This window comes from Gavialis gangeticus, unplaced genomic scaffold (genome assembly GCF_001723915.1).
Source record: "Gavialis gangeticus isolate Ggan-Ray unplaced genomic scaffold, GavGan_comp1, whole genome shotgun sequence".
In the NCBI taxonomy this organism is placed as follows: domain Eukaryota; kingdom Metazoa; phylum Chordata; order Crocodylia; family Gavialidae; genus Gavialis; species Gavialis gangeticus.
Window position 1 is genome coordinate 25,863,942 of NW_017729025.1, and position 10,315 is coordinate 25,874,256.

The 10,315-nt window shown below is 44.8% G+C and overlaps 2 protein-coding genes across 2 annotated transcripts in view; one reads left to right on the top strand and one right to left on the bottom strand.

The window, feature by feature from the left end:
* The window catches only part of CINP (cyclin dependent kinase 2 interacting protein), a 13,844-nt gene extending 7,280 nt beyond the window's left edge, over nucleotides 1-6,564 (top strand). The window contains exons 3-5 of the mRNA XM_019518540.1: nucleotides 519-642; nucleotides 3,011-3,140; nucleotides 6,244-6,564. Coding sequence (XP_019374085.1) covers nucleotides 519-642; nucleotides 3,011-3,140; nucleotides 6,244-6,446 — 457 coding nt within the window. The 3' untranslated portion in view covers nucleotides 6,447-6,564. The remainder of the gene's footprint in view (nucleotides 1-518; nucleotides 643-3,010; nucleotides 3,141-6,243) is intronic.
* A 1,517-nt stretch (nucleotides 6,565-8,081) lies between these two features.
* ZNF839 (zinc finger protein 839) overlaps nucleotides 8,082-10,315 on the bottom strand; it is a 19,176-nt gene continuing 16,942 nt past the window's right edge. The window contains exon 8 of the mRNA XM_019518541.1: nucleotides 8,082-9,586. Within this exon, the coding sequence (XP_019374086.1) occupies nucleotides 8,583-9,586 (1,004 nt within the window). The 3' untranslated portion in view covers nucleotides 8,082-8,582. The remainder of the gene's footprint in view (nucleotides 9,587-10,315) is intronic.

Sequence of the window (10,315 nt, forward strand, 5' to 3'; positions counted from 1 at the left end):
CTGCCTGCAGGGGTCCTGGCTGATCTTCATGGAGATCCCACCTGCCTGCTCTGTCCAGCACCCCCAGTGGTAGGTGCAGGGTGGATATACCCCAGCCAGATAGTATCAGTTGACCCCTTGTGCTGCAGTAGGTCAGCACCTGCCCCCCAATCTCCCTCCCCAGCCCACAATAGTTTATCCAAGTTCCTAAAGTGACCCTCCAGCCAAAATAATTGCCCATCCCTGTTTTAGGGCATAAGTTAACCTATTACTAATGGGGTTTAGAAAGTAACTTTCACTGTAAACAGATTATTTCATTACTGCCTAATGTAGGCTTCTCATCTCTTCCTGAGTCATCTGGTGCTAATCTGTGTTAGATGGTAGCCTGAAGAAATTACTCATTGGTTCCCTTATTGGTCACAAAAGAGACTTGTAGGATGCAGGTCTCAGAATTGTGGAGAACAGCATGGATTTTAAATTCTTAGCATTCTGAGTAAAGATGTGCAGAGGCATTCACGCTGATGTATGATTTTGTATAGATTTAAAGATAGGCTGGAAATTGAATGTGAGAACCCTACTCAAGACTCTGGAAAGCTGTCTCCTCACTATAATGAAGAATTGGAGATGTATTGTACAGAATTACTTGAGATACTGGAAAACATGGTAATGTTTATTTGTTATTCTTCCATACTGTGTATTCCCCATTCTTATTTATTTATTCAATTTATATGCTGTCATTTCCAACAAGGGCTCAGGGCAGCTTAGAGCAGGAGAACAGAACAATTTATAAAACAGGCAAGTGACAAGAGAACAAAGCAATGTAAAAGGAGACCTAGAATATCAACATAAAATAGAGACCCACTAAGCCAGAGGTGGCCACCTTGTGGCATGAGTCCCATAAGTGGCATGGGCAGCCTCTGTGTAGCACACAGCAGATCAGCAAGGGGCTAGGCAGTACAGCAGCAGATAGCTCAGGAAGCAAAAAGCAGAGCAGTAAATCAGGCAGGGAGCACAGAATAGGGAACAAAAAGCAGAGGAAACCAGATTGGGCAGAGGAACAGTATCAGAGTGGCACTTAGGGAGGGATGCTGGACTAGTTTGTGGCACTTCTGCTGAAAGGGTTGGTCCCCACTGCACCAAGCAATACCCCAGCCTAGTTTTGTTTGCTGGATGCCTGCCCAAATAGCTTTAGAAAGATATCCAGGCTTGGGCTCCAGTTGGGCCTCAAGAGGGAGAGTGTTCCAGAGCTGGGGAGCAAGAACCACCTTATGAGGCTATTGTTGACAAGCTGGTTAGTCTGAAATATGTATTGAAGTCAGGCAAATATGCCTTACTTTCATAATACTCATAACTGATTTATCATAAGTACTATGCACTGTGTTTATCAGATTGATTTACAAGTTTTAAGACCTGATTTTACATCCATCTTCTGGCTCCCAGCCTACTCTTGCTTTTTAGTGAAATCTAAATGTTATTGTGCAAAAACAACCCTGTCTCCAAATTGTATATATCTCTTCTATCACCATAAATTTTCCAAGTACTTAAGAAAAAATAAGCATGGCATTAGAAAGAGCACAGAATGCTTTAGTAAGTTGGGCCTGGGAATCCATGTCCTCCCAAGATTTTTGGAAAGAGTAGGAACACAATATCTGACATGCTTAGTGCAAGAGTTCACAGCTTCAGAGTGTTATATGACTTTAAAATAAAGGAAACAGTAGAGTTTTTTTAAAAACTACTGACTTGGCAAAAGGGACAGGAATAATTCTGTGAACAACACAATTTATTCTAAGTGTTAAGTCTTAATCAAAATAACTTTCATAGCCCTTAGTCATTAGGAAGAATGTTTATTTTAAAAGATTTTAGTATGCTCTTAAGATTAATTTCTGCTCAAACTGGATAGAATTCTAATGATTCCCAATTCCCCATAAGCTTGATCTTCTAGAGAAAGCCATAGCGATTCGTTTCTTTCTTAGCATGAGTTACTGTCATGATTCAGTCCATTAAGTGCCCTGAGGTAAGCTATTAACTCTAATGTAACCCTCTTGAGCAATGAGGGTCTAAGCTAGTGGTGAATTAGACAATGCATGTAGCTACTGGACACGTTTCAGTTTCCATCATTTATGATTGTATGAACTTCATTTAGGGGCTTATAACATGATTTTGACACTCATGTCTCGACATAAGATGCTGCTGCCAAATTCAGTTACTTTTTTAATGAGAGTTACCACAGATAATGCAGCTATTAATTCCCTCTTGCATTTCTAATCCATCAAGAATACTGTAGATAAATGCCCATGTTGCATTAGAAATAATTAGTCCCCTTATTGACAGTCTTGGAAGTCAATAGAAGATTGAAATGGCATACAGACTGGACTACTTTCCTTATGCCTAGATATGGCTCATCCAAATCAAACATAAAGCATATTGGCAGGGTAGCCTGGATGAGATCTGCACTTCTTGTGCCTTGACTGTACTCATTCTGTAAGAAAAAGCCATTTTCATGCAGAGTCCAACACTTTTCAGCACTGCTACATTCTTAGAAAGAAAAACAATGAAAGGAGAGAGAGATTTGCATACTTTCCATATGGAGAACTTGGATTTAATATACAGGAAAAGAGAACTAGAGATAAGTGAGGCATTCCTCATCCATTCAAAGTTTTTGCCTTTGAAGGCTTGTCTAAGTATATCCTAGCCATGCAGCTGGGCCAAAAAAACCATCACTTACAAAAATCCTTGCCTCTTGCATAGTTCCTGGATCATCTGGCTATGATTATAGTTCTAATACTACCAATTACAGATAAAGAAATATTCAAAGTAAGGACAAGCAGCATGTGCAGAGTTGGAAATCTGTATGTAAATATCTATATGTAAATATCACTATTTCCTTGTTCTTGTAGCCAGCAAAAGTGAATTAGAAATATCAAGACTGGATGGGGTTTTCACAAGTGTTCTGAAAATTCAGTAACAGCTAATGAATCTGCTGTAGCATAAAATGCCTCAGACATTACCTAACTAAACTCTCATCTGTCAGAAAAAAATACAACTGAAAATGGAAAAACTAACTTCAACTACAAAAGGAGTCTGTGACTTGGAAACATACCACTCTGGGGATGGAAACTGCAAGGCACCCCTCTTTCACACATGGCCCACTTCGTATTTCTGTAAGTAGAAAAGCCACATTTTTAAAAAAGTACTTGTGAGTTTTGTCCAATGGCAAGGTAAATTGAAAAACTAAGTTCAGAATTGACAAAACCTATTAACTTTTTTTTTGATAAGATCAACTTTGCCTCTCATAAAAAGGGAAAGCCTGCCTCTTTTTCTAATTAATAGATAAATGACTGTACAAATTAACTCAGCTCAAATAGATACACACACACACACATCTGGCAATATATATATATATATATATATATATTGCCAGATATATGTCTGACAAAACAATTACAGAAATAGACACAGGGAAAGGTCACTGCTACCAGTTAGTCCCCCTTCAGAGAAGTTGTCTGGCAGCTTCAAGTCTTAGTCTACAGACCCATTTGTAGAATGGCACTTAAATGATCTCTCCATTTGGGAGAGGACAGTTGCACCTTGGTTAGGTGTCAGATAGCCATTGAAAAGTTTTGAAAGGTCTTTGATCCTACAGTCAAAAATAATGTACATTTTTACCACTTCTGTAGGTGGTTTTGAGCCTCTGCTGTTAAGCTCTAGAATGGAAAGAGGATTTATACCATGAAATAAGTGTGGGAGAAATTATTAAATATTTGAACAATAAGTTTCGCATTTTATACCTTATTCAGGGCTGTTCAACTAATAGTCTGCAGGCCCTGTGCAGCCCCCAAGGGGTTAAACTTCAGCTCCCCGCCTCCTGCTGCTGCAGGAATTTCTGGGCTCCCCTTCCAGCCAACCTCCACCTTCTGCTCCCTGCCTGCCTTTCTCCCTGAGGTGGAGCAGGGCAGAGTGGCACAGCTCACAGAGCCAAGGAATCCTACAGCTCAGGGGCACTGACATAATGCAGTTGTGAGGGGAAGGGCACCCATCACAAGACACAGCACAGGGAACCCACACATCTTACAGTCTAGGGCAGGGGTTGGCAACCTATGGCACACGCACCAAATGTGGTACATGGCATAGTTTTTATTGGCATGCGGGCTGGTTCCCGCCCCAAGGGGTGGGAAGAGGCATGCCCAGATTGAGCAGCACATGGCTGCCCGAGAACAGCCTTGTGCTGCTGCCAGCCCCTGCATTAGACTTGCCACCGCTGGACCCCAGCCCTGGAACACTGACCCCAGCCAGGTAAGTGCCCCTGGCCCCAACCCTAGCCTGGCCCCAGGCTGGGGGCCATCCTTGCCCCAATGGCCCCAGCCCCAACCCTGTGCTGCTGGCTGGCAGGCCCCAGCCAGCACCACCGCTGCTGCGGGGCCTGTCCCTGGGCCTGGCCATGTGCTGCCAGCAGTGCCAGCACCAGACCAGGGCTGTCAGCAGTGTTGGGATGGGGTCGGAGCTGGGGCTGCGGACCTGCGCAGGCCCTGGCCCCTTCCTGGTGCTACAGACGGCCCTGGTCACATGCTGCCGGCCGGCCCAGCTGGCAGCCCCACAGCCACTGGGCCATGGCTGTTGGCAGCACTGGGATGCACCTGCACAGGCCCCGGCCCTGGCTGGCACTGCCACCACCCGCCTCAGCCCAGCACCGCTGCTGGGCCAGGGCCGGGGCTGTCTGCAGTGCTGGGATGAGGCTGGGGCCCAGCCCCCTCTTTGTGCTGCCCGTGGGCTGGGCCCCGGCCGGTACCTCCACCGCTGCTGCTGCTGCGCCAGGGCCATCAGCAGCACCAGGATGAGGCCAGGGCCCCATTCCAGTGCTGCAGGTGAGCCCGGCCCCAGCCACGTGCTGCCGGCGGGCCAGGCCCTGCCCCAGCCCCAGCCCCAGCCCCAGCCCAGCACTGCTGCTGGGCCAGGGCCATCGGCAGCACCAGGATGAGGCTGGGGCCCGGGCCTGCGGATGCATGCGGGCCCCAGCCCCATCTTGGCGCTGCAGATAGCCCCAGCCCCGCTGCTGCCAGGCTGGGGCCACGGACCTGTGCAGGCCCCAGCCCGATCCCAGCTGGGCCCCAGCCATGTGCTGCTGCCAGTGGCCTCGGCCTCAGCCCTCACTGCCGGCCCCAGCCCAGTGCTGCTGCCAGTCCCGGGCCGTCGGTAGTGTCAGGATGGGGCCAGAGCCTGCGCAGGCCTGGGCACTGCAGACAGCCCTGGCAGCCAGCTGGGCTGGGCTGAGCCCAGGCCCCAGCCACGGTAGTGGTGCCAGCTGCCAGTGGGCCTGGCCCCAGTCCTCACCACCACTGCAGGCCCCAGCACCGTGCCACTGCCTGGTTGGAGCCGTCAGCAGCATTGGGATGGGGCCCACGCGGGGCCAGGGCCATGGACCCATGCAGGACCCAGCCTCATCCTGGCACTGCCAAAGGCCCCAGCCACGTGCTGCTGGTGGGCCGCAAGCCCAGTGCCAGCCACTACCACCACAAGCTCTGGCCCTGCATGGCCCCAGCCTCAGCCCGGTGCTGCTGCCGGCCTCATCCCGGCGCGACAGCCCAGTTGCAGCCCTAGCCCCAGCCCCATACTGCTACGGGGCCCAGCCCAGTGGTGCCAACGGGCCCTGGCCCCAGCTCTGCCCGCAGCCTCATGCTGCCCACAGCCAGGCTCCAGCCCCAGTCCTGTTGCCTGCTGCTGGGTGGCCCTGGCCCCAGCTCCTCACTGCCAGTGGGCCCCGGCCTCGGCCCCAGCCCCAACAGGCGCAGTCTGCAGCTCGCCCAGGTTTGTGATAGCTGCTGATAGCCATGGAGCCTGGGCTGCTCCCAGCAGCTGGCTGGGAGGATGGAAGCCCTGCTGCAAGCAGCCCAGGCTCCATGGCTATCTGCAGCTACCCAGAACCTGTTTTTCTGGCATGCTGGCACTCCGGCACCTTCAAAGGTAGCTATTGTCGGTTTTTCGGCACTCCAGCCAAAAAAACTTTGCCTACCCCTGGTTTAGGGGCTATGCAGCCCCTGGCCACTCACAAGTTGGACGGTCCTGCCTTAATCCATAGACATGTTGTTAACTGTTATAAAGATCAGGGTATTTGACCTGCACAGTGAAGAGAAAGCTTGTATACTTTTAGCAGCCAGCTTTTTTAAGAACAATTAATATAGAACCAGTATTGATTTACTTACCTTTTCAGAGTTGCTGATGTGTTATATAATCAGAAGAGGTATATGTAACTTTTTCAATTTATTTCAGATGAGACTTCTCTCAAGCTCTCTGAGATGTACAAGGAGGAACTACAGCTAAAGCAGACAATTGTGCAAGAGATTGCTCATACCGCTGATGAGGATCTTATGATGGTGTATTTATCATCATGGTTGTACCAGCCCTACATTGAGAACAGCAGCAAACTATTACTAGAAAGCATGTTGCTGGAAACAGGACACAGACCAATCTAGCATTTCAAATAAGATTTGCAAATCTTGTTTCTTGTGGAACAGCAACTGCAGCAGACCACAACGTTAAGTACATTAGTATTTTAATAATTTCTATAAAATATATTTTCCTCTAACTGCATTTACTTGTTTTGTTTGTTGTTTGCTTTGTTTTGTTTCTGTATGAAGTGACAAACTTTCTGCTTACACTCAGCACTGATATCACAGTCCTTTCTGATGATCACAAATACATTTTCCCTCAACATTCCAGGTAGTGCAGGCAAACACCTTTATTTGCATTTTACAAGTGGGGAAAGAAAGCATAGTCTTAAGTGACCTCCCTAGAGTCATGTACAAAGATTGCAGTGGACTAGTGTCACGTGAGTCCTATACCATAGTATAGCTCCCACAAATACTTTTAGATACTGTTTCTCATCTACTGTGGCCTTCCATCGACTTAACCAGCAGCAGGATCAGTCCCACAATAAAAAGGTAGCTATTGCTATAGAGAGCAAAGGAGTCAAAAGAGGTTATCACTATCCAACTTACTCTAACTTCCCTCTAAACAAATACTAAAATGCCTATGTATGACCTTTCTGCTCCATTCTATGACAAAAATAAGTCATGAAACTGCTCCACTGTATGGAGGTATTTATAAGTTTTCTTGGATCTTCTGCTTCTCTGGCAAGTACTTTAGCCTGACTAGCAGTAAAACAGAATCTTTTTCACACTTCCATGAGAAGCTGTGTACCAATTATGACAGCCCCTGCTAAAGTAAAACTATAATATAAAGGCCATTGTTACAACTATTGAGGTTCATCTTGATGTTCCAAGTTTAGATTAGCTGCTCTTCAGTGTAGAATTGATGCAGAATGGGGGAAAGTTTTCATAGTAGGCTGGGCTTTCAGATGAGCACAGACATTTTATAGGAGTTGGAAAAATCAGTTGTGATACAGGCAGTTAGCCTCTTTGTTTTTTCAGCAGCCTCAGGCAGGTGTTGAGACGCACTGGAATAAACCATGAACAGATTTTTCTTTATCATTAGATCCACTAAACGCTGATTTAATTTCACTCCAGTCCCAAACCCTGAAAGGAGCAGCCAGGACACTGACAGTGATTTCTGTTAGCCTCTTAGCACACTTCAAAAATGGGATAAACACCATGTTGTAGTCAGGAGAACAACACACCAGTATTAAAGATGATGAATAAAAAAGTGGTCCAGGGGACCATGCTCTGCTTTGTTAGCACAAGCTATTTACTTAGTAGTGACAAAAGAGGCAGGATCCTGGGTGGCATGTTACACAAGGTTCTCTACAGGGTTCTCTTTCCTCTCTGGAAAAAAGGAGCATTTGCTATCACACTAAATTAACTCAGATAAGCAACTTCCAGCTGATCATCCTACAGATGCAGCATAATAGTCAAAAGAAAATATGGCCTTCCTATTGTACTTTAAGAAAAAAAATTCAATACATTTCAAGTGGCTAGTAGAAATTAGACATAGTTTCAGGGTTCCACAGTATTAAAATGTTCCTCTGATAATTTAAAAATCAAGGGAACTTAAGATTCTTCTGGGAAATTATACCCTGACTTTCCCGTTTTGAAAATGAACATTTCCCTGGAATGCAGAAATATTAATTCTTCATGGAAGTTACCCTTTTCCACAGTTAAATTCATGTTTACTTGTAAGATATATCACCTTGAATATATTTAAGTAACAGCAATTACAAAGCTACAAAACCTTTTGTACTTAGAAAACACAACTCTTTTTAATATAGTTTTTATTTATCCCATATACAGGCTGCCGGCATATAGCACATCACTGCCAAGAACAGTGCAATATATTATACCATGTTTCTATTTGCCAGAGAGAAGAATAAGTATGTAACAAAAGAGAAATAGTGCAACAAAATCAGGGTCAACATATTTCCACCCCCAGACATATATTAAGGGCAAATAGAATAAAAAAAAATATTCCTTAGAATTTTTGGTTGTAATGTGGCTAATTTTATAACTTAAGTTTATATAAAAAGTACAGGTCATAGAAACAGTTTACAAATAAGTTAAATCTCAATTCCAGTATTCACATTAGAAAAATATACATTTGATAGAGTCTTTTCCAGAAGAAAGCATGTATAAATAGGATTCTTCTTTTTTTTTAATTTATGGCTCCTCTTCACTATGTGAGAGCAAAATATCTTCACTTTGGCCATCTGCTTCCATTGCAAGTAGTGCTTCCACAGTTTCGAAAGGGACCCCATCAGGTGTACGAATGTGCATTGTGGTACCGTCAGCATCAGTTACAATAACTATGCCGTCTGTCTGAGACAGAACAGCGGTACCTGGATGGGACAAGATAAGTCCATCTGAAGTCTGAATAAAGATCTGTTCATGTCCCTGAGACAAAAATTCATGGCTCTCATCAGTAATCTCAAAGGCTACAGTTTCGCTTACAGTAACCACGTTCTCTAGCTCACGTGGTCCAGTATGCTGTTCTTCTGTCTCACAAGAGAATTCATCTATGTTTTTCAATGGACTTTCATGATTCACCCGAGTGGCTATGGAGGATTCCTGTACAGGACTGTCATGTGGTTCAGTCTGAGTCCTGCATGGATCTTCTATTGGCACAATACTAGTTGAAAAAACTTTTTCAAGGTGCTGCATCTGTTCAGCTATATTAGTATCATTAAGTTGTTGGGAATGTTTGTTAGTCATGCCATAATTCTGGATTTCTTCTTCTTGCTGAAGTTTTTGGAATTTTCCGTTATGATCACTTTGTTCGCTCACTGACAAGTTAGAACTCTGACTGTCCATCACAATGTCTGATAACATGGAACTACAAAATTCAGAACTTGTCAGTCTGCTTGCAGCACTCTCGTTTATAAACTGTGCTTCAACAAATTCCTCTGGTGAATGATCTGTCACAACAGGCAACAAGGCTTCAGTGTGTGGTGGAGATACATTACCTGTACTGTTTGGTCCCTGCGTGCTTACAGGTTGGGGGTACTCCATCCTCATTTCCATAGACTGAGGGAGGACATGTGAACTTGCAGAGACAAAACTAGTTTCTAAATCAGCAAACGATTCATGTAATGCAAGTCCAACTGTGCAATGAGTAATACCTCTGTCCTCAGAGTGTACAGTCTCTCCATTTAGTGGATTAAAACCTTAACAGTTGAAAGACAACAGTTAGAGCATATTGTGCATTGATCAGATTTTAGACTCTCAAAATCCATTTTCAAAAAGAATAATCTTGTAAAGATGCTAACCAATTTTCCCTTTCCTCCAGACATGTTGATGGTTTTTCAAACATGTGGAAAATAGCATAAAACAGTGCAAAAATATATTAAAAATTACAAATGCAATTATTTTGGGAGGTGGAAGGGATTGGTGAGGAAGGAGGGGACCTCTAGATGTAGCATCAGAGTTTTATACCGTATGTCCTTAGGTTACGGAGAAAATGTTTTTTCCTTTCTGCCTACCTTGAAATAGTTCTAGATCAAAGTTAAACTGGTTTCTTTCTGTGACCCCTGTAATTCTCATTACCATTTGTTAGTTTGCAGCTTTGAAATGACTAGAACTTAGTAAAGAAACCGTGTTTGTGTATGAGCTCACCCAAATTCAACATCTTCATCAGTGATTTGGACAAGGGGGTAAAAAGCACCCTGTTCAAATTTTCTGATGACACTAAGATGTGGGGGGACGTGGCCACACTAGAAGGAAGAAGCAGGCTACAATCAGACCTAGACAGGTTACAAAGGTGGGCGGATGAGAATAGGATGGGATTCAACACAGACAAGTGCAAGGTGATGCACCTGGGGAGGAACAACTGGCACCATACCTACAGGTTGGGGAACTCCCCTCTTGTCAGCATGGAGGTGGAAAAGGATCTTGGA